The sequence below is a fragment of the Pleuronectes platessa genome, chromosome 13, assembly GCF_947347685.1.
Source record: "Pleuronectes platessa chromosome 13, fPlePla1.1, whole genome shotgun sequence".
Taxonomy (NCBI): domain Eukaryota; kingdom Metazoa; phylum Chordata; class Actinopteri; order Pleuronectiformes; family Pleuronectidae; genus Pleuronectes; species Pleuronectes platessa.
This window is the reverse complement of record NC_070638.1, coordinates 487133-502989: the sequence shown is the minus strand read 5'-3', so window position 1 is coordinate 502989 and position 15857 is coordinate 487133. Positions and strand designations below refer to the sequence as shown.

The window sequence follows — 15857 nt, the reverse complement described above, 5'->3', positions numbered from 1 at the left end:
AAATGACAAGTTCAGTGGAAAAAGACGATTGAGATCAAGTTAATTAAGTGAGATTCAACTGAGAAAACTTGAACAACATGTGTAGGAAATGTAAAACCAACTGGTCCAATGTTTCAGGATCTCAGAGAATTTGGAATCATTTGAATATGAACGTTGATGCTGTCATGTGGCTTTTCAGACAATATCTTTCAAGACACTTTATTGTTCAGAAATGTGTCACAAGTCCAAGAAAGAAACAGAAAACTGATCCAATGACAGGTTTGTGTGTTTGAGCTGAAAGCTGCAGAATAAAGTGACGTGTGGTTTAGGTGTTGGTAACAAGCAGTGATATGAGAGGACGCACAGAGAGGGAGGAGCAACACTGTCAAAGAGCAGAGCAGAAAAGACCTCCTGCTGTGCTGCATTCAATATCTACAGCAGACCTCAGATAGTGTCTGTAAGATGTTCCCTCTGCGTCACGCTGGAGTCTGGCCTTTGTTTCTCTTCATCCTGAAAGGTCGGTCAAAGCAGGAATAACAAATGTCTTCAGAGGATCTGTTTCTAGAAACCACTGGAACAGACAGTCAGAGTTTAACATGGTCTTTAACCACATGTTTCTGTTCCTGTAGGTGTCAGCTGTGATGAACTGACTCCAGACCAGACTGCAGAGTTCAGTGTAGAAGGCAGCACTGTTACTCTGTCCTACAAGTTCTCTAGGACAATGACTGGTAATGATTATTTCATCTGGTATCGACAGAATCCAGGACAAGCTCCAGAGTTCCTCATCTCACACTCTGCTTCAGGACAAATACTAGCTGCTCCAACCTCTGGACTGAAGATTAAAGTGGAGCAGAACCAAATCCACATGATCATCTCCTCTGCTGCAGTGACAGACTCTGCTGTGTACTACTGTGCTGTGAAGCCCACAGTGACAGGAAACTACACAACTCTGTACAAAAACCTGTGGAGCAAACACACAACTCCTCATCCTCCACTAGAGGGAGTCACTCACTGTTAAACCTCAGTGGTTTGTGATGACGTTTGTTTCACAATAAAACAAATTCTAACAATCATCAGGTTCTGTAGGATATTTCTTAAATGTGTGGTGCACCACAGGGTTCAATGATGGGTCCTCTCATCTTCACTTTACATGTTGAGTTTGGATCATTATTTTTATAAAATCATTAATTTCATGGTTTTGTTGAACATGTTTATAGTTAAATTCCACTGAAGTCCAGTGATTATGACAGAAGGTTTGTCACATGTGGAGTTTTGGTCTCAAACACCTTCAGACTTTGTGTGAGTCTAGAACTTAGATCCTTTTACTCGTCACTAAATGTCTTTAAATCAGGTGAAATCAAATCTGCACTGTTGGTTGATGTTAAGCATAAAAGTGACACTGAACTGTTTTTTCTTTATCAGAAGAATAAAGTTTAGCGATGATGAAAAACTGTCGTTGCTACTTCAGGAGTTTAAAACAGGTTCGTGTTGTGTTGGCAAAGTGTTTAAAGTGATGGATGCTTTAAATCATCTCAGCTACTTTCTGTAACTTCTGTTCTAAAGACTAAACACCATTGCCCTTAGGCAACCTGATGAGTTTTCAGTTATAGTGCGAGGTAGACTTACTCACAAGTTATCCCTCTATGCAGATGACTTGCTATTATATACATCTAACCCTGTGACTGCAGTTCCCTCGATTATCAAGACTCTAAATAATTTTGGGGAAATATCTGGTTACAAAATGAATCTCCAGAGGAGTGAAATGTTCCCTCTCTATCAGGCTGCCTCTCAAATTTCCCCATCACATTTCCCATTCAAAGTCGTAAAGAAGGGATTTAATTACCTTGGAGTAGAATTCACGCCCACTTTTTCACTGCTATGTATCAAGAGCTTGGGAGTGCTCCTTGAAAAGTGTAAACAAGATATGGTGAGATGGTCCAGCCTGCCGCTCCCCTTGGTCGGTCGAGTTAACGTAATTAACATAATTGTGTTACCAAAATTCCTTTACCTCTTCTAAAACATTCCCTTCTTGATAAGGAAAAGGTTTTTTTAAACTTTGGACCAATGCATTGCGTCATTCATCTGGAGTGGTAAATCACACTGATCAAAAGACAATCGCTTGAAAGACCCAAAGGGCTTGTTGGCTTGGCTTTTCCCAATTTTATTTATATTGTAACTGGGCCTGTAATATTCAGAAAATATTGTTCTGGATGGAAGGCTATCAACCTGACAGCAGTGAGGCCTGGATTCATCTTGAGTGCACAGGTGGCCCGGTCCACTCGCGCTCTGTCTTATGCGCTCCGTCCCCTCCGACCCCACATACCCGACTCTTCTCCAACCCAATTGTCCTTAACTCAGTTAGAATCTCTTCGCATGTAAAAGACATTTCAACCTGTCTTCAATGTCAATTCACCCCCAAGTTGTCAATAATTACTATTTCCCACCCTCTACCTTGGACTCAGCTTTTAAAATCTGGATGGCAAAAGGCATCACTTCCACACGTAGCCTCTTTTTTCAGGGCAGATTTGGATCATTCGCACAACTCTCTGAGAAGTTCGACCTGCCACATGACATTTTGTGCAGAAAAACATTGCTTCATTTCCAAATTTACCAGCAGATAACACAACTGACAATCTTCTCACTTTGACTCCACACCGTAAAGGCTTCATTTCAGTCCTTTACAATCAAATCTGCAACATCTCCTCCTAGTCACTGCAAGAAACTAGAACACTTTGGGAAAAGACCTAGGGGTGGTCCTGAGAGAAGATCAGTGGCAGGCTGCGCTAAACCTAGTTCACACATCATCCCCCTGCACTAGATACCAAGATGGCGGCGCGTGCACAACGCGAGGCTCAGCGTCTCCCCAGATTTAGCAAAATAGTTATTATTTGCCTACTGGTTTCAAGTCTGTTCACTCAGAACAATCTTGCGAATACTGTCTACAGCCGACAGGATCTTTTAGACATCGGATCTTGTTCATCTACCCACTTTTTCGATGGTCCAAGGCTCATTCCCGAGATCGTCAGAGCTACCGAGGCTACCAACCCGGCGTCGCCGACCGGAAGTGCTCACAGGCGGCGTCGAGATCGTAAACAAAGATGGGGGAAGAGAGGTGGGCTAAGGGCTAAGCTAAAGCTAACTCCTCACCGGCTATCTCTACCGAGCCTTTTCCCCGCTGATGTTCGTCTCTGGCAAACAAAATGGATGAGCTGCCGCTGCGGATCATCACACACAAATGGATTATGGACTGCAACATCATGATTTTCACAGAAACATGGCTCAACAGCAGCGTCCCCGATAGCGCCGTCGAGTTAACGGGGCGCTACCTCCTCCGGGCGGAGCTGATGACTCCGGTAAGACCAGAGGTGGGGGACTGTGCATCTATGTGAACAAAGCATGCTGCTCTCCTAACCTGGAATATCTCATGGTTAAGTGCAGACCGTTCTATCAGCCCAGAGAGTTTACATCGACTGTTGTGACTGAAGTCCTACATCCCCCCCGATGCTAATGCTAAGCTGGCAATGAAAGGCCTGCATGCTGCCATTAGCAAACGACAGACTTCACACACGGAGGCAGCCTTCATTGTTGCGGGTGACTTCAACCACTCCAGCCTGAAGACTGTACTCCCCAAATTCCACCAACATGTCTCCTGTGCAACGAGAGGAGTCAAGACTTTGGACCATGTTTACACCAGAATGGCTGGTGCTTACAAAACCGTCCCCCTCCCCCATCTAGGACAGTCTGACCACCTCTCCTTGTTTCTACTCCCCAAATACACACCACTCATCAAGCGTGTGAAACCCACAGTGAGGACAGTTAAAGTGTGGCCAGAGGGAGCAGACACTGCACTCCAGCTCCGGTTCGAACACACAGACTGGAGGGCGTTTGCCGTTCAGGCCACACTGGACTCCCACACGGACATCGACTCCTATGCCTCTTCCGTTCTGGACCACATCAACATCAACAGTGTCTCCACCCTCAAACAAATCACTACATTCCCTAACCAGAAGCCATGGATGAACAGAGAGAACCGTCTACTGCTGAAGTCACGAGACACCACTTTCAGATCAGGTGATGCTCAGGCCTACAGTTCATCCAGGGCTGACCCGAAGAGGGGCATCAAGAAGGCCAAGCACTGCCACACGCTAAGGATTGAGAAGCACTTCAAGAACAACTCCGACCCCAGACGTATGTGGCAAGGCATCCAGGCTTTAACTGACTACATACACACCAACCCCACGAGCTCCTTCCCTGACGAGCTCAACAGCTTTTATGCTCGCTTTAACAGGGACAACCAGGAGGCGACCATCAAGGCTGTGCTCACTTCAGACCACCAGCCCTTCACACTCTCCTCCATCGACGGGTGTGCTGCACTGAGCACCATCAATGCACGTAAGGCTAGTGGCCCTGATGGCATCCCCGGACGCGTGCTCAGGGCCTGTGCTGGGCAGCTAGCTGAGGTCTTGACTGACATATTCAACCTGTCACTGGCCCAAGTAGCTGTCCCCACGTGCTTTAAAACCACCTCCATCGTGCCGGTGCCTAAACACTCCACTGCAGCGAGCCTAAACGACTTCCGCCCTGTTGCACTCACCCCCACCATTATGAAGTGCTTCGAGAGGATGGTCCTGGCTCACCTCAAAACCTGTTTACCACCCACACTGGACCCCCTCCAATTCGCCTACTACCAAAACAGGAGTATGGAGGATGCCATCTCCACGGCACTTCACTCCGCACTCGCTCACCTGGACAATAACAACTCCTATGTAAGAATGCTGTTCACAGACTTCAGTTCAGCTTTTAACACCATCATCCCCTCCAAACTGATCACAAAACTCGGCGACCTAGGCATCAACTCTTCCCTCTGCAACTGGATACTGGACTTCCTATCCAACAGACCCCAGTCTGTTAGGTTAGAGAACCACACCTCCTGAACCCTCATCCTGAACACCGGCGTGCCACAGGGCTGTGTGCTAAGTCCTTTCCTCTACTCACTATTCACCTATTACTGCACACCTGTACATGTAACTAATACTTTTGTCAAGTTTGCAGACGATACTACGGTGATTGGCCTCATCAGCAACAACGATGCCTACAGAGAAGAGGTCCAGCACCTGGCGGCGTGGTGCACTGACAACAACCTGGCTCTCAACACCAAGAAGACCAAAGAGCTCATTGTGGACTACAGGAAGAAAGGCGGCACACACACCCCCATCCATATCAACGGGACTGAGGTCGAGCGTGTCACCAGCTTCAAGTTCCTGGGTGTCCACATCTCTGAGGACCTCTCTTGGACCCTCAACACCTCAACCCTGGTCAAGAAAGCTCACCAGCGTCTCTGAGGAGACAGATGGGCCATCCTCAGTCTCCTCAGATTCTGCTGAATTTCTACCACTGCACCATCGAGAGCATCCTCACCAACTGCATCTCAGTGTGGTATGGCAGCTGCTCTGTTGCGGACCGCAAATCACTGCAGAGGGTGGTGAAAACTGCCCAACGCATCACCGGTTCCTCACTCGACACCATTGCAGCTGTTCAGAGCAAGAGATGTCTGCGGAGAGCGCGCAGCATCGTCAAGGACAGCTCTCACCCCAGCCACAGACTGTTTGTCCTCCTCCCCTCTGGGAGGCGCTACAGGGTCCTCCGTTCCCCGGACCAGCAGGTTCAGGAACCGCTTCATCCCTGCGGCTGTCACCCTGCTGAACTCTGCTCCACAGTGATAGCAGCCCCCCCGACCCCCCCCACACACACACACACATCCACACACACCTTCTCCAATGACTCTACTGCAACTTCCCTCTCCACCCTGGCTTGGACTGCCACACAACCTCCTCCAGCCACTGAACATTTGCACATTTGCACATTTGAACATTTGAACATTTGCACATTTGCACTTAACTTATTCCTACTGTATTATCCCACCTATAATGTAATCATATTTTTATATATTTATCTTGCTCTTAGTGTATTCATCATTCTTATATCATACCTTACCTCTTAATACTGTTCAGATTCCATTTATATTTCCAGTTATATTCCATGTATATTATGCCATTTTTTTGCACTTCTGGTTAGATGCTAAACCGCATTTAGTTGTATATGTACTTCTACTGTGCAATGACAATAAAGTTGAATCTAATCTAATCTATTCTAGACACAGCTTAATTCAATTTAAAATCCTCCTGAGAGTTCACTGGACCAGGGCTAAACTTGCCAAGATTTCCCCTGATGTTGACCCCTCTTGCCCCCGCTGTAAAAGTCAACCAGCTGATCACATTCATACGTTCTGGTCTTGCCCTCTCCTCAGAACATTTTGGGCAGACATCTTTCATGCTTACTCTACAGTTTTTGGTGTGGTCATCCCTCCAAACCCATTATGTGCCATTTTTGGCTTTACTGATGAAACTCGTCCTCTTAAGAGTTCATGTTGTCGTAGCTTTCACCTCTCTGCCTTCCAGACCTCTGATACTACTCTTATGGAAGGAACAAACACCTCCCACATTCAGTAGATGGATTAGAGACACCATATCTTTCTTGAAACTGGAGAAAATCAGATATACTCTGAAACGTTCCATACGGAGCTTTGAGAGATCCTGGACCCCTTTCCTGTCGTACTATGAGACCATACAAAGCCCACTGCAAGAGAAGGATTGGATGGCAACCACCCGATACATATATATATACAGTGCCTTGCATAAGTATTCACCCCCTTTGGACTTTTCTACATTTTGTCATGGTATAACCACAGATTAAAATTTATTTCATCGTGAGTTTATGTAATGGACCAACACAAAATAGTGCATCATTTGGAAGTGGGGGGAAATATTACATGGATTTCACAATTATTTACAAATAAAAATCTGAAAAGTGTTGAGTGCATATGTATTCACCCCCTTTACTGTGAAACCCCTAACAAAGATCTGGTGCGACCAATTGCATTCACAAGTCACATTTGCAAGTCACATAATTAGTAAATAGGGTCCACCTGTCTGCAATTTAATCTCAGTATAAATACACCTGTTCTGTGACGGACTCAGAGTTTGTTGGAGATCATTACTGAACAAACAGCATCATGAAGACCAAGGAGCTCACCAAACAGGTCAGGGAGAAAGTTGTGGAGAAATATGAAGCAGGGTTAGGTTATAAAAAAATATCCAGAGCTTTGAACATCTCTCTGAGCACCATAAAATCCATCATAAGAAAATGGAAAGAATATGGCACAACCGCAAACCTACCAAGAGGAGGCCGTCCACCCAAACTGAAGAGTCGGACAAGGAGAAAATTAATCAGAGAAGCAACCAGGAGGCCCATGGTTACTCTGGAGGAGTTGCAGAGATCCACAGCTGAGGTGGGAGAATCTGTCCACAGGACAACTATTAGTCGTCTACTCCACAAATCTGGCCTTTATGGAAGAGTGGCAAGAAGAAAGCCATTGTTGAAAGGGATCCATAAAAAATCCCGTTTGGAGTTTGCCAGAAGCCATGTGGGAGACACAGCAAACATGTGGAAGAAGGTGCTCTGGTCAGATGAGACCAAAATTGAACTTTTTGGCCTCAATGCAAAACGCTATGTGTGGCGAAAACCCAACACTGCCCATCACCCTGAGCACACCATCCCAACAGTGAAACATGGTGGTCGTAGCATCATGCTGTGGGGATGCTTCTCTTCAGCAGGTACAGGGAAACTGGTCAGAATAGAGGGAAAGATGGATGGAGCCAAATACAGGGAAATCCTTGAAGAAAATCTGATGCAGTCTGCAAAAGACTTGAGACTGGGGCGGAGGTTCATCTTCCAGCAGGACAATGACCCTAAACATACAGCCAGAGCTACAAAGGAATGGTTTGGATTAAAGAATGTTAATGTCTTAAAATGGCCCAGTCAAAGCCCAGACCTCAATCCAATAGAGAATCTATGGCAAGACTTGAAGATTGCGGTTCACAGACGGTCTCCATCCAATCTGACTGAGCTTCATCTTTTTTGCCAAGAAGAATGGACAAACCTTTCCATCTCTAGATGTGCAAAGCTGGTAGAGACATACCCCAAAAGACTTGCAGCTGTAATTGCAGCGAAAGGGGGTTCTACCAAGTATTGACACAGGGGGGTGAATACTTATGCACCCAACAGATGTCAACTTTTTTATTCTCATTATTGTTTGTGTCACAATAAAATTTATCTTGCACCTCCAAAGTACTATGCATGTTTTGTTGATCAAACGGGAAAAAGTTTATTTAAGTCTATTTGAATTCCAGTTAGTAACAGTACATAATGGGAAAAAGTCCAAGGGGGGTGAATACTTATGCAAGGCACTGTATATACATGTCTCACAACAACCTGCCGTAGTCCTCCCGCGCGGATGTTTACCTGCCTCTGGGTGAAGAAGTAGCAAAGTGATGAATGAGGAGACGGACCCCGGTGTGCTTAACGGCAAGTTTAGATAAAACCAGAGTTGTTTGTAAATACTGCAGTGATGAACTGTCTTTCCACCGTAGTACAACGAGTCTGAAGTACCATCTCCGTGCAAAGCACGTCTTTGCTAACACAGACGCTAACACCGAGATGAGTTCAAGCCGTGCTCGTCAAGCTACACTGGCGGAGTACAGCAAAGCCGGCTCTGTCAACAAGACGACAACAAATAAGCTAACTAATGCTATCGCTACATGGGTCGCAACCGACTGCAGACCCATCAACATCGTTGAGCACCAGGGGCTTCGAGACCTTATCCAGATCGCCTCAGGGGACTCATCCTACAAAACGCCTTCGAGGGGAACTATTGTCACAAGAATCCATGAACTCTATGGAAGTAAAAAGGAAACGAAAGTGGAGCAGCTGGCACGAGCCTCATTTATTGCACTGACTGGAGACCACTGGACATCAGTAAGCAACCATAACTACCTCGGCATAACAGCTCATTTAATAGATGATAATTGGCAGCTGCACTCGTTTGCGTTAGGTGTAGTAAAAACAGAAGAGAGGTATTTCGCCGAAGCATGCGCTCGCCAGTTTCTTGACGTTGTTAAAGAGTGGGGGATAACGGACAGGGTCCACATAATTGGAACACATAGTGCTCGTCATATGGTAGCGGCAGCCAGGAGTCTACCATTCGAGCATATGCCTTGTGTAGCGCACATTATACAGTGGACGATCACAGTGTCTCTCCGTGACAGCGGGTTTGATGGTGCATTAGCCAAGTGCCGTAAAATCGTTTGACATTTTAAACACAGTCCTGCAAACACAGCAGAGCTGAAAGTTCAGCAAGCTTCCCATGGACAGACAGAAGAGTCACTCATCCAGGATGTAGCCACACGCTGGAATTCAACACTGGAGATGATAAAGTGTATCCAGCACAACAAAGAGCCACTGAAGGCAACACTTGTCCAGCAGAAGCACAACTTGGCCACGCTAACCTCAGCTGAATATGACAGGCTAGCAAATTTGGAAACACTGCTGGAGCCATGCAGGTAAAGTGATTTTCCTAGTCGCAACTCATTTATTTTCTCCAATATATTTTCTTTCAGAAATAATGTTAGGCCTGATAACTATATGGGTGTTATCAATGAAAAAAGTGGTCTTTAATTCTGTCTTGTTTGTGTGTTTGAAGGTATGTTACTGAGCTCTTGGGGGGTGACAAATATGTTTCCTGCTCTGTGGTCCTGCCTGCACTCTGCCACCTTCTGCGTACAACCGAGATTTCAGATGTTGACCCTGCCTACATAGTGCGCTTCAAGGCTGCATTCAAAGGGGACCTCAACACACGAAAGGAGAACACAAACCTTTCATGGTTAAAGCTAGCAACAGCTCTAGATCCCAGATTCAAGGACCTCAGGTGCCTGCCTAAAGCAGAGAGGGAAGAGGTGTGGCAAAAGCTGAGTCAGATGCTGAAGGACAGAGATACTGAATCACAGCCCTGCAGCGATGAAATGGAACCAGAACCACCAAAGAAGAAAGTGGCTCTCCTACTGTTGGGGTCAGAGTCAGAGTCTGATGAGGATGCAAATTTTAATGACAAAACTCTGGACAGGTATAGGGCAGAGCCCAGTGTCAGCATAGACACATGTCCACTTCAGTGGTGGTCAGCGCACACTGGTGCCCATGGCAGGCTGGCACAGATTGCAGAAAAGAACTTTTGGCACTACCTCAACAGTGCCATGTGAGAGACTACTTTCTTTGGCAGGCCACATTGTACAGAAGAAGAGGTCAGCTTTGTCTTCTGAAAATGTCAACAAGCTAGTTTGCCTGAGTAACTGGTTAAAAGAAAAGTAGACGATGAATTGGTTGACTGAAGTCATGTCACAAAACACCTTTGCACACAGTTATTGTTATTGAATTAAGTGTGTGAAAAGGACTGTTCACTTTGTTTCTTTGAAGATACTTATGACATTCAGTTTATAATTCAACTTTTAGGCCACTCAATGTAATGTTGACTTTATTTGGGTGAAATGTTACCTCACAGTTTACAGACAAGCTGTTTATATTTACTTTGTAGCAGAAGATAACAGTTTTCTTATATGCTTGTCTTCTATTTAAGTTGGCAGATCATTATGGATGTTGTTGGCAAAGCTAAGCACTCCATGAGCCCAATTTCAGAGGGGTTTTTACTACAGTGGCACACAGGTGCTCCGTGATGAGAAGGTTAAAAAAAGGACTGTTTGCCTTTTATGGGTGTTGTTGCTCTGTGAATTAAGATATTCTAATTGACTGAGATGTAAAATAAAGTTTTAAAAAGCCCTAACCACTTTGTCATACATTTCTTTATTCAAACACCGTAATTGTAAATAGTAGTATTTTAAGTTGTGTGATTAGTCATGATTAATCACAGCCTATTGACGTGATTAACTTGATTAATTTTTTTCAGCACTAATTTATATATATTATATATATATATATATTCTAAAGTCTCTCTTAATGTATGTACTTCTGCTGCATAGGGTAGGCTGGCTCGGGGTTGGTGGGTCTTTCTGTCGGTAGGGGTATAACCATTAGATTTGTGATGTGTAATTGTATAATTGTATTGATTAACCCCCAAAAAGCAATGAAAAAAATATAAATATAAAGACCAAATACTAACAGAATAAAGACTGGCCACGCCCACTTCGGTCCAACTCGACCAATGAGATGGTTGAAGTGTCCAGTGCAGAGATGTTGGAGGAAGTCAAAGCACAATGAGCTGGATGTTGAGGACGACTGTGCAGCAGAGAGGCTGCTGAGTGGTTTCATTCTCCTGCAGTGGAAGAACATTGTTCATCTGTTTGGCTTCAACTACGAAGACTAAGACATGTTGCTTCACCTCTTTGTGTTTCTATCTCCCTTCATAGGTGAGTTCTACAACTAGTCTCTGTCTCACTGAACCTGTGGAATCATCATAACCTTTCTTCTGCATTTCATGACAGGAGGTTTATTTGTGGAGTTTAACAATTTACTCTGTGGAAAAATCTTCACATTTATTATAAGAAGTCAAGAACCTGTTGAGTCTCTTGATGTTTGATTCTCTTCAGACTCACTGACATGAATAATCCTCATCTTGCAGCCATGGGTTCCATGTACAGCATAACACCAGAAAGTACTGAAGAAGTAGTTTCAGAGGGAGGACACATCAACCTGACCTGTAAATATGACGGATCCATCCTCAACATCCAGTGGTACCGACAACAGCAGAGATCCAGACCAGAGTTCCTGCTCTACATCACAAAGGAAGGATCCATTCATCCAACTCTGTCTGATTTCTCTGCTCACATCAACCAGACTGAGAAACGAGTCAAACTGCAGATCTCCTCTGCTGCAGTGACAGACTCTGCTGTGTACTACTGTGCTCTGCAGCCCACAGTGACAGGAAACTACACAACTCTGTACAAAAACCTGGGGAGCAAACACACAACTCCTCATCCTCCACTAGAGGGAGTCACTCACTGTTAAACCTCAGTGGTTTGTGATGATGTTTGTTTCACAATAAAACAAATTCTAACCATCATCAGGTTCTGTAGGATATTTCTTAAATGTGTTGTTGGGACATGGTTTTTGTGCAAACCACAGGTCTCCTTTCAGTCAAACTTGTAACAAACATGCCGCATGTGCTGGAGTGAACTCAATCCCCCAAGATGCCACAGGTTCCATCGATCTTAGAAAGTCAAGGAACTCAGTCTCCCAGAGGATGTAACAGGATGCTGCATGTCCTGGGGTCTGGGCAATGTCCAGTGTTGTGCATGAACGAACGCAAAAGAACGCGTTCATTGAACACGTTCACTTTTATGAGAACGATGAACTGAACGCACCTCAATTACAAATAATGAATTTTGAACGGTGAACACGTTCATATTTCAGCGTCCTCGCTTATAGACGACAGGACACTTCGCTTTTTATGTGTAACTTTATTAAAGTCCAGCGAACACGACACACTTCTTGTTGTAACTCCGACACTCCTATCATCCACCACTGTGTTCTTCACTCCCCTTCCTCATTCACCCTTGACATGCCAACTCATCAGCCAATGAGAGCCTGTCATGCCAGGTAACTCTCCAGCCATTGGTCTAGAACTGTCACTTGCCCCACCCCGACTGGTTCACTGACCCTCTGGAAATCCCAATACTTATTGACATGGTGTAGTTAGCTGAACATAAGTCATAACAAACACATAGCAGTCAAACAGAACATAAACCTATCTACCAGTCCGTTACAATATTATCTGAGGTCTAGCTAAAACGTTACGGAATGTTTTCCCTCTCCTGAGGAGAGACGCTGTCTTAATCGAATGCTTTCACCATGTCGTTGCTCAGTGCCAGTGAAATGTCCGCGATGGAGCCTAACCTGAACCGAGTAACTCAACTTCGCACTATGTTACCCATGATTCATCGCACACACACATGCACACCAAACAAGCAACGTATTCCAAGTGTTTTCTTCTCTGGCCAGTGTCTCGGCTCCGAGCCGTAGTCTGGAGCTCGGCTCACGGGTTATCTTGGCTCGCTGTCTGGCCGCTCCGTGAAGAAGGAGGAGGAGATGTTTCTTTACTTGGAATGCGGCCACTTTATTCCTCGGATATACAGCAGGAGCAACACTCGCATCACCTCTAGGTGCTCCGTCACTTCTCGTTATACACACAATTTTAACGTCTCTTCCCACAATACCCAGGTGCACTACGTCACACAATACAAACTTTCCTGAAAGGGGCAGGCCATACCTGCAACACAACAGCTCTCGGTCTCATATACAGATGGCAAGAGAAAGCAGAGAGGGATTTTTACACACTGTCTGATAAAGATTCCGACAGTAAGGCAGGGGGTAGTGATGGATAAGGTTTTCTTCATTCTCACTTTCCACCTTAAAACTATGAAATGAACTGAACTATGAACTCGTTCAGAATTTAAATGGTGAACTATGAACGTGAACTATTCATGTTTACTTAGGTGAACTGAACTTTGAACTAGTTCATGAGAGGTGTGAACTTAAACAACACTGGCAATGTCACACAAAGGTGTCAAGAAACACCAGGGTCACTCTGGTCCAAGACCCGTGAGGTCACCGGGGCCAATATAAGGAGACGTCTCCCCAAGATCTCTCTCTTTCTCCAATCCTCCCGAGGGCGGAAGGCTGCTACAGCCTCTCTTTCCATCCACTCACCGAGGACAGCAGGGCTGTCCAGCCATTTCTCCTGCATTGCTGAGGAGAGGGCCTGGCTGCCCCAGCCTAATCTTCTCTTCCCACCAACTACCGGAGGTCAAAGGTGCAGCCCCCAGCTCATCTTCTCAAGGAAATCTCCTCGCCCTTCAAGTTCTACAAACTCCTCGTAGCGACGCGATGTCCTGCAGGAAAACTTCAACAAGCAACAGAGCTTCACAGCTCAACAGAACCGCTAAGGCAGAACCCTTCCGACAAACCCAGGAGACGTCACAGAACTGCAACTGGACTGCAACTCCTTTTCCTCTTTCCCTCGGACTGGTAACATAATCTGGGCTTAAGAATTATACTACGCTAAGCGAGACTGTTTATTTGATCGGTGTGTGTTTATAAGTTTGATATGTAGTGTGATATTGTGGCAACAAGTTATTTGAAAGTAATTGTTAGTTAGGCCCTTCACAGGCCTCCTTTGTAGGTCTCTCTGACTCTTGCATTATCTAATTAACATCTACACAGACACACGCATAGTCTCCACCTAGTTAAACCTTCCTCCGGAAAGCAACCTCAGAAGAAGGGGGGGGGGGACTCTTATCTTAGGGGATAAACTACCATTTTGAAAGCATTCTACAAAGGTGTGAAATTTGGATAGCCATTTTGGGAGGCCCCTTATTTACACACACACACACACACACACTCATATTTAATCAGTTAGTCATTAGTTAGTTTGATTGTTTAGTAATTTGTGTTGTTATACTTTATTATGTTCATAATAAATGTTCTTCTTTCACAACTGTTATTTCATTAATATTGCATAAGTGAATTTTGCCAACCGTTACACTGTTAAGAACTCCATAACCTTCATTGTTCATTATATAATCTTTAATGGTAAAATATTGAGATTTCTAATTGAACTTGAGCTAAATGAGACTGATCTTAATCAATAAATTGTCTATCTTTTCCCTTCTATGAAGGGTGGTGCCCCGCGAGGACTTTAACCAATTAAAGTTATGATTTAATATTAATATTTTAAATATTAATGTTTTATATTTTATTTTGATAACCAAATTTATTGAGTGCCTAAAGGTACACCATTCTATGGTAACACTTTTTAAGCACTATTGCACAGCAGTGTGGTGCACCACAGGGTTCAATGCTGGGTCCTCTCATCTTCACTTTACATGTTGAGTTTGGATCATTATTCTTCTAAAATCATCAATTTCATGGTTTTGTTGAACATGTTTATAGTAAAATTCCACTGAAGTCCAGTGATTATGACAGAAGGTTTGTCACATGTGGAGTTTTGGTGTCAAACACCTTCAGACTTTGTGTGAGTCTAGAACTTAGATCCTTGTTCTGTGTAATTGATGAAAGCAGCTGAATTTAAATCTCTCTGTTCTGCCTCTGATGTTCACCATCTAGTATTTGATCAGACTCTCTTTCCTCACCAGTTGACGTTGGTAGTAGTGATGCAATGATTTCCACTCATCATTAGGTTTATAAAACATGATCATCTCATGTTTCCAAACCTTGAAGAGGGGATCCATCTTTTCACCACCTCAGTTACCTTTGTTGAAGTTCAGGTTGAACAAGATCCCTCAAATACAAATCCCAGCTGCAGCTTGAACAAACTGTTGCTCCCAGTGTGGAGGAAGAGAAAGTCCAGATCTAAGAGGAGAGACGCAGAGATTCAGGGAGGAGCTGAGCTGCTACTGAACTATAGAAGAGAGAGGAGCTTCCATATTCAGACCAGTTCAATCTACAAAGCACCAACATCACCTGGATTCAACATGCTCTCACTGCATCAGGCTCTATCTTCTCTACTGCTTCTCTCCACTCTAACAGGTTTGTTACATTATACAGAACAAAAAGGTTCAATTCCTAAAACTTCACAGAGTGAATTGTGTTTGAATCCTTAAATAACAGAGTTACTTTTCTCCTTTAGCAATCAGCTGTGAAGAACTCACACCGGTCCACAATGAAGAGTTCAGTGCAGAAGGCAGCTCTGTTACTCTGTCCTATAACTCCTCCAAAGTGAACCCAGGGGATTATTTCTTCTGGTATCGACAGAATCCAGGACAAGCTCCAGAGTTCCTCCTCTCAAAATATGCTTCAGGACAAGAAGCTGCTCCAACCTCTGGACTGAAGATCAAAGTGGAGCAGAACCAAATCCACATGATCATCTCCTCTGCTGCAGTGACAGACTCTGCTGTGTACTACTGTGCTGTGAGGCCCACAGTGACAAGAAACTACACAACTCTGAACAAAAACCT

At 44.5% G+C, this 15857-nt stretch overlaps 1 protein-coding gene and 2 gene segments (V, D, J or C); all 3 read left to right on the top strand.

Moving 5' to 3' along the window:
- Positions 1–119: 119 nt before the first annotated feature.
- LOC128454888 (T cell receptor alpha variable 3-like) lies at positions 120–1049 on the top strand. The segment is given in 2 exon segments: positions 120–496; positions 609–1049. Coding segments are annotated over 2 exon segments (444 nt in total).
- A 4280-nt stretch (positions 1050–5329) lies between these two features.
- On the top strand, positions 5330–10130 carry LOC128454437 (zinc finger protein 618-like). Its single transcript, XM_053437852.1, has 3 exons — positions 5330–5583; positions 9201–9437; positions 9578–10130. Exons 1-3 carry the CDS (start codon positions 5330–5332, stop codon positions 10128–10130), a joined length of 1044 nt encoding a protein of 347 aa, XP_053293827.1.
- Positions 10131–11119: 989 nt separating this feature from the next.
- On the top strand, positions 11120–11820 carry LOC128454857 (T cell receptor alpha variable 12-3-like; the record flags this gene model as incomplete). The annotated part of the segment is given in 2 exon segments: positions 11120–11291; positions 11504–11820. Coding segments are annotated over 2 exon segments (357 nt in total), but the record flags the coding sequence as incomplete, so codon positions are not given.
- Between the last annotated feature and the right edge of the window lie 4037 nt (positions 11821–15857).